At 47.2% G+C, this 13,546-nt stretch overlaps 1 protein-coding gene across 1 annotated transcript in view; it reads left to right on the top strand.

Moving 5' to 3' along the window:
* ARID3B (AT-rich interaction domain 3B) overlaps positions 1 to 13,546 on the top strand; it is a 55,961-nt gene that overhangs the window by 24,697 nt on the left and 17,718 nt on the right. The window contains exons 3-4 of the mRNA XM_047737350.1: positions 10,640 to 10,711; positions 10,918 to 10,990. Of these exons, the coding sequence (XP_047593306.1) occupies positions 10,640 to 10,711; positions 10,918 to 10,990 (145 nt within the window). The remainder of the gene's footprint in view (positions 1 to 10,639; positions 10,712 to 10,917; positions 10,991 to 13,546) is intronic.

Here is a 13,546-nt window from a genome sequence, read left to right as displayed (position 1 = left end):
CCTTCGGCTAACTTTGGGCTTAGTTTGTTCTTCCTTGTCTAGTTCTTTGATGTGTAGAGTTAGGTCGTTTGACATCTTTTTTTTTTTTTTTTTTTTAAGATTTTTATTTATTTGACAGACAGATCACAAGTAGGCAGAGAGGCAGGCAGAGAGAGAGAGGAGGAGGAGGCAGGCTTCCCGGTGAGCAGAGAGCCCGATGTGAGGCTCGATCCCAGGACCCTGGGATCATGACCTGAGCCGAAGGCAGAGGCTTTAACCACTGAGCCACTCAGGCGCCCCAGACATCTTCTTTTTTAATGTAGGTGTTTACTGCTGTAAACTTCCCTCTTAGTCCTGCTTTTGCTATATTCCATGAGTTTGGTTTGTTGTCTTTTGTTGCCTTTACCCATTTGTCTATTCTGTTACCTTATTTTATTGAGCTGTAAAAGCTCTTGCACATAGGCTTTTTGTCTTTTTTTTTTTTAAGATTTTATGTATTTATTTGACACAGAGATCACAGGTAGGCAGAGAGGCAGGCAGAGAGAGAGGAGGAAGCAGGCTCCCCACTGAGCAGAGAGCCCCATGTGGGGCTCAATGCCAGGACCCTGGGATCATGACCTGAGCTGAAGGCAGAGGCTTTAAGCCACTGAGCGACCCAGGCGCCCCAAGGCTTTTTGTCTTTTATGTGGCAAGAATTTTTCACAGTTGCTGGTCTTTCATATTTTAATTCTTTCATCATGTAGGAGTTTAAATTTTGAAGTAGCTAAATCAATTGATCTTTCCCTTCTTGGTTTCTCTCATATTTGAAAAGGTCCCCTCTCCCCAGGGCTATAAATATATATTATTATAATTTTATGATTACATTTTTATATGTAGATCTTCACTACATCTGGATTAATGGGAAGGATGTGAAGTAGGGACCCAGTGGTTCACAAAAGCAGGGCTTTCTGTGATTGGCTGAGAAGTGTTCTGTCTCCACAGATAGCACCTTCACATGTTGCCTGTTGGCCTTAATGTTGGGTAGCTGGGCTGTTTCTAATTTTTTGCTATTATAAATCTCTCCTGTATTTCTAGTCATTTCCTTAGGGTAGATTCATAGGACAGAATTACAAGATCAGGAGGAGAATGGGGACAGTGACGCAGTTACAAGCAGAGTTGTGTTTACCTCTCAACTCCTCTGTTCAGTTGCTTTGCAGCCTTCCTTGTGCTTTGGTTTTTTTGTTTGAAAAATGGGTGTCTTGGGGCACCTGGGTGGCTCAGTGGGTTAAAGCCTCTGCCTTCAGCTCAGGTCATGATCCCAGGGTCCTGGGATCGAGCCCCACATCGGGCTCTCTGCTCAGCCGGGAGCCTGCTTCCTCCTCTCTCTGCCTGCCTCTCTGCCTACTTGTGATCTCTGTCTGTCAAATAAATAAATAAAATCTTTAAAAAAAAAAGAAAAATGGGTGTCTTTATAGTAGCCCCTCAGAACTGTGCTGAGGTTTAAATGTTTAATACACGTGAAATACTGAAACAGGGCCTGGCGTATAATAAGTTCCCAATTATGATCTGTTGTTCCTGCTGCTGTTTTTATAAGGATGGGCATTTTGAGGCAAGTGACTCTCTGGAAAGATATACCAATTTTACATTTCCATTATGGGAGTATGGGAGATCCCACTCCCCCAACCCTTGTTACTATTGAATCTTATCATTTTTCAAAGCTTGGTTAATTTGTAAAATTGAATATGCATGAGGGGCGCTCTCTCTCTCTCTCTCTCTCTCTCTTTTTTTCTTTTTAATATATACTTTTCTATTACCCTTTTGAACCTTAGAATTAAACTGCTGTCTTTAGGAAATGGTTTCTGTTGCCTTCTGGGTCCCTTTAATAGAACCGTATTTTTAGAACTTGAAGCCCACCTTCTTTTAAGTATTTGCTTTCCCCCAATTCTCCACTTAGCCTGCGGTGATCCTCCTGAGTTTATGCTCATAGCTTGTTCTTTGGGTACTGACATTCATTTGGGTTGTGAGTTGAGCCCCACGTTGGTTGTAGAGATGAGTTAAAAATTAAACCCTTTGTTTAAAAAAATGTATTTGTGGTGGCACAGTTGGTTAAGTGTCCTGCTCTTGGTTTCAGCTCAGGTCGTGATCTTGGGGTCCTGGGATCAAGCCCAGTCGGGCTCAGCAGGGATCCTGCTTGAGATTCTCTCTCCCTTTCTCTCTCTCTCTGCTCCCCTCTCCCATGCACCCTCGCTCCTTCTCTCCCTCTCTCTGTCTCTCAAAAATAAATAATTCTTTTATAAAAATGTAGCTTGAGGGGCGCCTGGGTGGCTCAGTGGGTGAAGCCTCTGCCTTCAGCCCAGGTCATGATCTCAGGGTCCTGGGATCAAGCCCCGCATCGGGCTCTCTGCTCGGCGGGGAGCCTGCTTCCCCCTCTCTCTCTCTGCCTGCCTCTCTGCCTACTTGTGATCTCTCTCTGTCAAATAAATAAATAAAATCTTTAAAAAAAAATAAAAAAGATTTTTAAAAAAAATGTAGCTTGAAAAAAAAAAGTTTTGTGAATTTTCTTGAAACAAGTTTCTGAAGCACTGACTTCGGGTAAGTTTCCTAACTTCCTCAGACCTCAGTTTCCCCTTCTGTCAGATGAAGGTCAGATGAGGTGGTCTCCTCAGCTGTCCGCCGCTGGCCCTCAGAGCTCTATGGGGTTAAATGGAGGGCCTCAGGAGTTCAGGGGCAGGTAGCTCTCAGGGTGGAGTGAGCAGCGGGGCTGCCTACTGGAATTCTGCTGGGAGCAGGAGCTGGGATTTTGCTCTGTGGCTGACTTAGACTTGGCTGGGCCAGCCGGTTCACTCTTCGGCAGACAACACTTCACCAACACTGCACTTTAGTTTTTCTTCCTCCTTTTGTAGGAACCCCATTTCTGGGCAGTGTTCTTGGTTATGGCCGGGAGGGATTGTGTGCCTAGACAGGGAAGGTAGGACTGCTGTCCTCCCCCTTCCCCCACACTTCCTCCTTTCTACTGCCTAATCAGAAAAGTGTCCCTTCCCTCTTTTTCCAAGCCACCGAGTTTGAATTGATCTTTGCTGCTAGTAAGGGGCGGGGGGCGCTTTCTAGTTCCTGCTAAAGTTACCTGACAGCGGAAGGTGTGCATCTGATAATTATAACTCTGTGCTTCCAAGGCCGGAGCCATTTAGCTAAGAGCAGTAATCCTGATCTTATCAGGAGGGTTTTGTAGTCCAACAGTGTTGCTTATAACAATATCTGTTTTACTTCCTGGGGCTCCAGTCGCCTCTTAGGATTCTTCTATAATCCTGCCCATTAGCCCCTTGTGCATGTCTAATTACCTCCTGGAATCGTTAAAAGTGGTGGGAGGGTAAAGATGTTTTTCTTTCCTTCCTACCAAGATCTGGGAATTGGACTTTGAACATTACAGCATCATCTGCCTGGCCAGCATCAGAGCAGTCACAGTATGGTAGAGGTGATGCCTACAGTAGGGCCTGGGTCTAGCCAAATAGAAGGTAGTTTATGGGTTGCTTATTTTAAAAAAGTAACAGTAGTAACAACAGCAATATTCAGCCCAAATACTTGGGTTACATTTTATATTTCAAAGCAATTAAATAGGTGCTCTCTTCGGCAGCACATATACTCAAAGCAATTAAATAGTATCCATGAGTTTGAGATCAACCCCTTTGAAGTCTAGTTCCTTTGCTAATGACTACTTTGAGATTCAGGCCCCAGGAATTTGCCCAGATCCTTGACCTTGGGGTTCAGAATCTATTAGATTATAGAGTAGAGAGAACGGAAACACATTACTGTTCTGTGTTTTCAGAGAATACTCAAGAATCTCTATAAGGGTTGTCAGTATGTGTGATGGTGTTCTAAGAACAGGATGGTTTCTTAGAGGTTTAAGAATATGGGGAGCCCAAGTGAGGAGTTGGGAGCTTAGCCTCTGTACTTCAGTTTGAAGGAAAGGGTTAACTCTTGCCTTGGGGAGGAGTGAGGAATGGGAACTAAAATTGCTTTGGACATCTGAGCTGTGCTTTAATAAGATATTCCAGGTGGTCAAGGAGTAATCCTAAAATAGCCTAGATACTTAATTGCTTTTAAAGTCAGGCACTCCTGTCTCTGGGGAGGTATGGCTCTAAGGAATGTAGTGCTGGCTCCTAAGATCTTGGAGGTGTGGTCTGGTAGTGCCTTTTTTTTTTTCCTTCCTTTCCCCAAATCCCAGTAAAAAGAAAGGCCCAACATAGCCTTCTCGGGTCAGGAAACACTGGTTGGATTTCTTCCTTTCTCCTCCCTCGAAGCTTGGCTCTTGCCGCTGCCAGCTGCCATGACCTGGCTTCTTCCAGGGTTGTGGGATATTCTCTCTCCCTCCCTCTCTCAGACCAGAGACAGTGGTCTATTTTCATTAGTGCTCAAAGGCTTCCTGCTTTGTTCCCTGCCCAGCATCTCTCCCTTTCCATCAGAACGTACCTTTCTCATTATGAGATTCACGTTCATCCTCTTTCTCTTTTCGGCCTCTTAGTACAGATCCTGTCCTTTCTCCCTGGTCCTGCCGCCCCCCCACCCCACCCTGGATTCTGCATGGCTTCGGCACAGCCAGCCAGTGCCGGTGCTGGCTTTCCCTCTCTGGTTTTCTGTGCAGTTTACAAAAGTAGTATGTGGACATTGCAAGCCATTATTGAGGGCCATTCAAAGTATCTGTTGTTAAATGAAGAGTCATACTGCTCCCTTACTGGAAAGACTACATATTGTGAAGGTGTTAGTTCACAAAATTATTCCATCATTTCATTGCAATCCAGATTTTCTTCATTGGAGGCAAGGGAGAGGCAGGAGAGCAAGTGATGGGGCTTAACAGATGAGTCAAAGTTAATCTAGAAAAAATAAGCAATTGTTTTTTTAATCATCTTTCTTTCCATTAAGATCCACAAGGTCAGAGGTTCGTAACTGGCTTGTTCTTTTTTCCCTCAGAACCCTTCACAGTATCTAGTATATCCTAGGCGATCAAATAAATGTATGTGAATGAATATAAAGAAAAGTTGAAAAGTGAAAATCCCATTTTCAATGGGATTTAATCCCATTTAATCTTAATGCAAATAGTATCTACATACGTTTGTATATTTAGATTCTATTCTCTCCAACTAAAGTAGGTCATTAAAATCATCTAAAACACTGGTTTAATTATTTATTTTTCTGTTCAGAAAACATCCACTGCCTCCCTCTGTTCACAGTTCAGAGTTTAAATTTTCTCATGGTATTCAAGGCATCTCACAGCCTGTTTCCACCTCAGCCACTCAGACTCGCATCCTCCCTGTCAAAACACACCCTGTTTATCCCCCCATTCCATGCTCATTTACACTGTAAATCTCCCCTCAGCCCATTCTTCCAGGCTGGCTTTATCTCCACCTCTGAGCCGCCCTCCTTTCTTCCACCTCCTGGGCACTTTGTTTCAGCACTTTGGCTTGCTCTATTAAATGCTGTGTGTATCTAGCTTGTTTTTCCAACGATGCGGTTAAACTCCCAGGGGGGAGAATCACTTTTTTGGGGGTGGGGGTATTCTCAGCAGCTTGCACAAGGCTCTACCTGGTGTGGGTTCTCAGGAAATCAGCATTGAATGAATTTGTTACAGGGTCTTTGCTTCTCAGGACAGAAAGGGTCCCTAGAGGCCCTCTCCTCCAGCCGGGTCTCATGTTGTTGGACTCTGCAGTGTGATATATCCCAGACGGATGGCCTTCCAGGGACAGGAACCTGCCCCCCCCCACCTCCTGAGAAGGCCCCCTCCATCCCTGAACCGTTTGGATTGTTAGAGAAGTCCTTCTTCTGTCCACCTGAAATTGTCCTCCTGGCAAATTCTGCCCCATGGCTCTAGTTCTGTCTTCCGGGGCTTTACAGAGAAAAGGAAAAGGAAAAACAAAACAAAACAACAAAAAAAAACACCCTTCTTCTACAAGGTAGCTTTTTAGATTTTTAAAGGAGTGAATACATTTCCCCTCTGTCTTCTTGATCTTACAGGGTTGAGGTATTGAGGAAGCACTATGTTAATTTTGAGAAGCTGTCAGGTTAGACTGATTTATTGTTTTCAAAGGCCTTTTATGAGTGAGTCGTAGTGCTAGGTGCCAAATTCCACTAGTCCTCCCAGAGCAAAACCTACTTATCTCTCTTTCTCTTTCCCCTGATGCCCTGGCTCTGGGGGAAGCTGGGGGGCCATCCTGCCCCAGATGTTCTGTTTTGGAAGTAGTGGTGAAAGGTTAACAATTTTTATTCCAGCATCCCCCAGCACCCTAGATAAGTCTCCGCTGATGATGTGTGAAGGCTGGTTTCCTGCTTGGCTGGCCTTCCCAGATGTCACCAATGAGATGAATCTGGGAATAAAAGAATCTTCCTTTGAGAGGAACGCGAGGGCCATGACTTGGCATTGCAGGCGTTCGTTCTGTAGCCAGGAGGATTTTCTTCTCCTCCCTCTCTCCTTTCCTGATGTCCCTGCGAGAACACCTTGTGCTGTTCTCTCTGCCCACCAGGTAGAACGGTGTAACAGAGAGAGCCAGACCTGGGTTCATTATATGCTGTGCTGCCACCTGGAAGCTCTGTGACCCCTGGCCAGTTAAGCAGTTTGCTCTTTGAGCCTCTGTTCTCCCACCTCTAAATCATAGTTCAGTGAGAAAAGGCCTGCTAAGCCCCTGGCGCAGGCCTTGCTGCACAGGAGATACACAGACATCAGCTTGCTGCTCCCCTCTCTCCCTCCCCCAGCCTTCTTTTGCTGCCATTTTTGAGGGATTTAAAGGCACGACACTGTGGCTTCCCTGGGGGAAAGAAGCTGAATGTGGACATAGTAGCCAAAGCTAGTCTTGGGTAGGTATTTGGGAGCAAACTGTCAGTTTCCTGTGAGCTCCTGGTAAGATCAAAGCAGTTAAGAGAGTTCTCAAGTAGGAGAGCCTGGGAAGGTTGTAAATGGCAGTCAGTGAGCACTGGCTGCCGCTGGCCTCCCTGTCACAGAGCCTGTTCCCCTGGGCCGTAAACTGAAATGCTTTTTTTGGGGACCCCTCGACAGTGTTGAGCTGGCTCCCTTTGGACGTGTGTTCCCCACACACATGTCTACTGCTCCCCAGTTGCCTCCCCACCGTGGTCTGCATCGGGCACACTTGGCATCCAAGAAATAAATCATCCCTGGGCTTCCAGCAGTCACACCCACAGCCTGGGGATAGGCTAAGAAACCAGCGCACAAACTCCAGGTGCCTAAGGGGGCTGTGTTCTGCAGTAGTTGGTTGGAGTGAAGAAGAACCGAGAAGATAGCCATGGAAGCCTGTAGTCCTCCCTGTGAAAGGAGGGAGAACTGAGGCGTTGTAGGGTTGGAGGTCACTGCCTTTTAGTATACGTGTCTGCACTTTCTATGTGCTGGGGGCTGGGGATACCCCGATGGGCACAGACGGGACAGAGGCGGGGGCACAAGTCGCCAGCACACCAGGTGACAGCCCAGGGGAGAAAGGCGTGGATTCTGCCCGGTGGGCAGAGGCGGGAGGCTTCCTGGGGGGAAGCAGCATTCCAGCAGGACTGTAAAGGGTGGGCAGGTCCGGGAATTACTCTCACTTCAGCTAGAAAATCCTGTGAAGCAGGGTTTAACTGCCCCAAGACAAAGAGAATAATGCACAGAGAGTGGACATTTCCCCACCAACCCCAGCTGAGTATTTTAGATGAAGTAATGACCCATCCTTTCCTTGGACAAAAGAGAACACCTCCACTCCTGGGAAACTCTTGCCCTGTGTTTTCTTTAAATCATCACTAAAATTCCTGTCTGTGGAATGGGTCAAACCGTAGGATTGCCCAAAGAGTTGGATGCCCTCTTTCCATCCTCTTCTGGCAAATCTCCCCGTCCTCTGCAGTCACTGAGCCAAGGGTGCTTTATGCTAAAATCCTATCACTAAGCAGATTTTTAAGTGTTTCCTATTTAGCAGGCCATAGCTAGTGCCAAGTCCGACCCTCCCGCTGCTCAGGTTCTGATTCCATTTGAGCAGAGCTGGAGAAGGCCAAGGGGTCCTGCTGGTCCCCAGGCCCCCTCCCCACCCCCCAGGGCATTCTTCTCTGTTCCAGAGCTGGGCCCTCACACCTGGGTGTTTATTTTCACACGTAGTCACATGGTGGTTGCACTGGTGTGCTTGTTTTGACGCTCGTCTCCTGCTGTGGGAAGCCCTGTCTGGGTTCTGGGTTGTGGATTCTGTCCTTCCCACCCTTCCGTCCTCCCTACCCGGCTGAGTGTTAAAGCATTTCTGAGAAAGCTCTGAGTGCCTGGAAGTTACTTGTAATTAGCAAAAAACTGTGTTTTCATCTCTCTTGGTGACCTATAGAGAAAGAAACTGCCTGTGAACAGAATCCGCTTCAGATCCCCAGCTAAAGAGAGCTGGGAATTGAGCTGCCGCAGTAAACAGCTGACATAACAGAAGCGGTAGTGATCCCCCATTAAATGTCTTTCAGCCGATAGGGGCTCCCGGGATAATTGACTTTCCAGCAGGAATTACTGGCTCAAACAAAATCAGTGGCATTAGGGCAACCTCCTGCATCCTTTGAAAGGGGGACTGTAACTCTGTCTGGTTTTGCTGACCTGACAGGCATAATTCATCTTGATTATTCATTGTGCTAGTTGCCACCAGATGACACCAGATTTCTGTTTACTGTAATTACAGTGTGGGGGTGAATCTTAGCCTTTTTCTTTATTCTTTTGTTTTGTTTTGTTTTGCTTAATAGTGTTTCTCCTGCTTGGTTATTGGCCTCCCTGAGCTGAAGAGCTGTAGGGAGATCTCTGGCGGGCGTCTGCCTGGGGAGATGATGAGTGCACTTAGATAGCATTTACTGAGCACTTCCTCACACACATCTTTTACGAGATAAGTAGGGAAACAATTTGGTCTAGCCTGTTTCATTTCAGCTGACAGAGTGTCAGTTCTTCTTGGTTATACTTACCTCCCTGTGTAATTGCTATCAGAAAGTAGGTCTGCATCTCAGAGCCCTCTTTGATTAGGGGAAGTAAAGTATGGTTCCAAAATATGACTGAATAATAACCTCCTGCTCTCAGGCAAGCTTTGATTAGAGGGGGAGCTAGGAAGAAGGGAATTAGATGAGGCTTTTGTTTTATTGACAAGATTTTACAACACAATCCCTGTGCAGTCCAAAGAATGTCCTCCCAAGAAACCTCTGCTCCCCATCCCCAGAAGCCCCTCCCCAACTATTTGCACATGCGCCTATGGTCCTGGGGGGAGAAATGAGAGAGTGACGGGCTCCATGCGTCCAGTCTCATCTTTGGGGTCCTCCGCTGACCAGCATGGCAGAAATGAACAGCAGACTTATACTGACAATTCATGTTCCCCACTAGCAGAGAGCCTTTTTGACTCTTCTGTACAGTAGATGTGTGTATTTTTATTTTATTTATTTATTTTTTTTAAGATTTTATTTATTTATTTGACCGAGATCACAAGTAGACAGAGAGGCAGGCAGAGAGAGAGGAGGAAGCAGGCTTCCTGCTGAGCAGAGAGCCCGATGCAGGGCTCGATCCCAGGACCCTGGGACCATGACCTGAGCCGAAGGCAGAGGCTTTAACCCACTGAGCCACCAGGGCGCCCCTGATGTGTGTATTTTTAGAAGAGGTGCTTAATTGATACAAATAGCCAGTTACTGCCTTTTAGCAATGTTATAGTTCATCAAGCATTTACTGGGGCCTGTTAAGTGCCAGGCGGTGTGCTCTATGCTGGGGGTACAAGCATGGATGAGACACTTTTGTTCTTGAGCTTACAATGTGGTGAGGATGATGGATAATTCCAAAATATGTTAAGTTCTAAACTCAAAATATACAGAGATTGCTTCCAGAGTGCTTAGCACGCCAGGAGTGAGGGGAAGGCTTCCCCCAGAAGATGTTACCTAATCCGAGGAGTAAGAGTTACCCAACTGAATAAAGGCAGGAGGCAGGTCCCAAGAACATAAACAAAGGCATATTTGCCATTTGCTCCTATTTGGCTGAGTGGTGTTGGTTTAACCTAATCAATTAAATTAGCATTAGGTTTTCATTATTTCTCTAATGGAAATGCATTTCACCTCAGAGGCACAGTCTCTGTACCTTGGGAAGAATATCAGCCTCTGAGGACCATCCTCTCTCTAGACTTACGGCTTCTAGTGGGGAGGCTTGGCCAAGAGACCAGAACTTCAGGACCTGTGTCCTGCTCCCAGGACACTTTGCCCGCCATTTATAGTGTCATAACGGAAGCTGGGCTAGGTGTCATTATAACATACCGTTTAGTATCTAAGCACACCATAAAAGTCATACAAATGCATATACTGTATAGAACCTAAGAAGTACAGCTCACAGTGATGGTTTCTGGAAGATCGGCTAGGGATGAGTAGGTTCTCCAAAAGTTGGGCCTCCGTGTCCTTGTCTTCCAGGATTATCAAGGATAAATAACACCCACCCTCCTCCAACAAATGGATGTGATTCTTCTACCTGACTCCCTCTTATTTTGGAATGTAACTGAAAGCAAAAGAAGAAGCTGTCCCATAGGAGTGGCAGAGGCAGTCAGCCAAGCAGTCTTTTATGGTCTAAGCCCAGGATAGCACAGTTGCTGAAGGTCTTCATCTTTGCCCTGAATGATTGCCCCTCCCTCTGCCACTCTGTCCTGTTCCCTTCTGAACTCTGTGCTTTGTTCCCCTTCAGAATGGTGGTTTGGCCTGGAGTGATGATGCTGATGGAGGCCGGGGAAGAGAGATCTCTCGAGATTTTGCCAAGGTCTGTAATGTTTCCTTTGTGATAACAAAAGGGGCAGTTCTGCAGTGGGTTGTTGTATCTGATCCCCAAGGAGTAAGGACAGGAGTGGCCTGTGAGTCACATCTGTTGCCATACAGAGAGAAGGTTGTGTATCTCTGGTGTGAGACTTCCTGCATTAGTTGGAATTTTTCACTGTGTTTTTTTTTCTGGGGGGACCGGGATTGCAGCTGTATGAACTGGACGGTGATCCGGAAAGGAAAGAGTTCCTGGATGACCTCTTCGTCTTTATGCAGAAGAGGGGTGAGTGTGCAGTCTACTCAGTTTTTCAACTCAGTAAATATTAATTGAGTGCCTACTGTGCGCAAGTCACTGTTAGCCATCCTCCGTGCAGAGTGCCAGCGTCTTACTTAGCCTAGGAGAACAAGAAGCATTTCCTGATTATTGATTCTGGCCTTAGCAGAGGAATTGGCAGACAATGAGATCGAAATGGGCAGAGAGGGCCCTGGCAGAAGATGAATGGAATTATCCATCCAAATTTTGTTCTCCCTTATTTGTGATGCTCTCTTCTGATTAACTGGTCTCTAGGAGGTATTTCAAATTCCAAGGTACTTTTTCTTTAGCCTTCTAGCAACCTTAGACATCACTTTAAACTAGTACGGGGGGTTTCGTGTTGGTGTACCTAGTCTCACAGAGACTGAGAAAGGCCAAGAAAAGGCTGGACGTCCCTCGGGATTTGGTGGGAGGGTCTGAGATGGCCCGCGGGAAGGGAAGGCTAACTCTTTTTCCTTACCCGTTGGCTCTTTGCTTTCTGCACCCCTGGCTCGGTTGGGGCGTTCCTGCAGTTCGTAGGGCACGCGGGCATCTGCTTTATAATGCACCTTCCCGCTTCTCCGCCCATCTCTCTTTCTCACTTCCACACCCCCCCGTTCCCCAACCATCTCCACGTTGGACTCTGGTGTGACTGAGTCTTGAGCCAGTGACTCAACTTCCTGGCTTTATATCCTGTCATAGCGGTGGGTTCACCAGCCAGGTCAGCCCTCAGGAAGCTTGGCCAGAAACCCAGCCTCTCTAGGAGAAGGTCCACGGCAACCTGCATCGCTCCACCGTCATCACCCTTAGGACACAAGAGAGAGCTGTTCCCACCAGCCTCTTGCCTGGGACCCTGCTTTCCTTGGCTTCTGTGTCAGCTCCTTTATTGGGATCTGGGACTGAAATCCTCCTCTTCCTCTTAGGCTGAGCTCTAAAGGCAGCCCCCAGCAGGTATTATTCTGTGTGAACTCCTTTCTCTCCCACTCCTTCCTCTTCCTTTACCTTCTAAAGCCTCACTGCTGTCCTAGTAGCATGCCAGTAGCTGGTTTGCTTACAAGGACGACTGAAAGTTTTGCATTTCCGTGTCCTCCCATTACCAGGCTTCTCAGAGCAGTCTAAGCAGCCTAATTAGTTTACTCCCCCAACTGCTATCTGGAGCTGCGTGTGTCAGTAAAAAACAAGAATATAATCCTGAAAGATAATGTGACCGGCAGCCGTGAAACTCCCTGGTTGCCCTGAGAGCAAAAAATCCACTTAATACTTTGGTCTCCCTTCCAATTACCTTTTAATTATTTACAAGCTCCACAAGCCCAGCTGGTGCAAACCCAGGAGCTGATCTCATCTCAGAGGGGCTGCCATAGCAATATAGATTTTAATCAGCAGTGTGGCTCCACTGCTTCATTCTCTATTGTTATCTCCCTTCCCAGAAGGATTTTTTTTGAAAGGAAAATGAAGTTAGATCAGCCTAGCCAAGAGTGAATCTCGGAAATGATTTGTTTACTACTCTGTGTCCCCACTAGACTAGGCGCTCCTTGAGGACAGCCACTCGGTTAGGTTCTTTGCACCCGCAGTGCTAGCACAGCACCAGACTAGGAGGTGCTCAAGAGGTGTTGGCCGTCTGAACAGTCCTATAGGCTTTCCTTACTCAGCAGGCCCTGAGCTGGCTCTCTTTAGATAGCCACCCTGTAGCTGGAAGTCAGCACCAAAAAGCAGCATGTGTGGACAAGCCGGCCACTCCGCGGCGGCCGGGCACTGCCAGACTGCTGTCGAGTGTATTTCTGAGTGACCCCAAAGCGGGAATAAGGGACTCCCTTTGATCACCACGACAGATCTTGTTCTGTCCTCAGCATGTAAGCTAGGTATTTCACTGTTTGCTGGCATCACCCGTAGGAACAGAGGACTCCATTTTACTATTTGTTAGTTATCCGAATACAAGGTTTCTCAGCCTCAGCATATTTACTTTGGGGACTGGACAGTCCTTTGTTGTAGGGACACCTCCCAATCGTGATAACCCAGAATATCTCTAGATAGAGTAAACGTCCCCTGGAGGACAAAGTCACACCCATCCCCCACCCCCCATTAAGAACCACTACTATGGAAGGATGGGAAAGAGGATGAAGGTCTAAAATTTACTTTGGAGAGAAATTCTTTCTGGAAATCATCTTCCCTCCACCCTGGTAGCAGGACCTGTGGGCAGTGGGGGCCTGTGCTGAGCAGTATCACCAGCGCCCCTCCCATGGCTGAGTGCCAGAAGAGTGGGTGCTGGGACCCTGTCCTGGGCTGCAGCACAGGGCAGGCCTCTGAGAAGAGCTGCACTTCTAGTAGGAGGTACCAGGAGTGGGGGACCCACCCAGGTGGCAGCAGAAGCATGGTTGCCCGTGGCCCGGGCCCAGCTGGCAGAACCCTTGTCTGTGGCCTGGCTGAGTCAGCTGGCACACCACCGTGGAGAGCCATGTTTGGCCAAGAAGTTAGCACTAGTCTGTGCCCATAGAATACGGCGAGTGTTGCCAATGCTGGGCCTTCTGGAAGCTTGCTGTGGCAGTGTGT

Source organism: Lutra lutra, chromosome 7 (genome assembly GCF_902655055.1).
Source record: "Lutra lutra chromosome 7, mLutLut1.2, whole genome shotgun sequence".
In the NCBI taxonomy this organism is placed as follows: Eukaryota; Metazoa; Chordata; class Mammalia; order Carnivora; family Mustelidae; genus Lutra; species Lutra lutra.
This window is presented reverse-complemented; position numbering and strand designations above follow the sequence as displayed.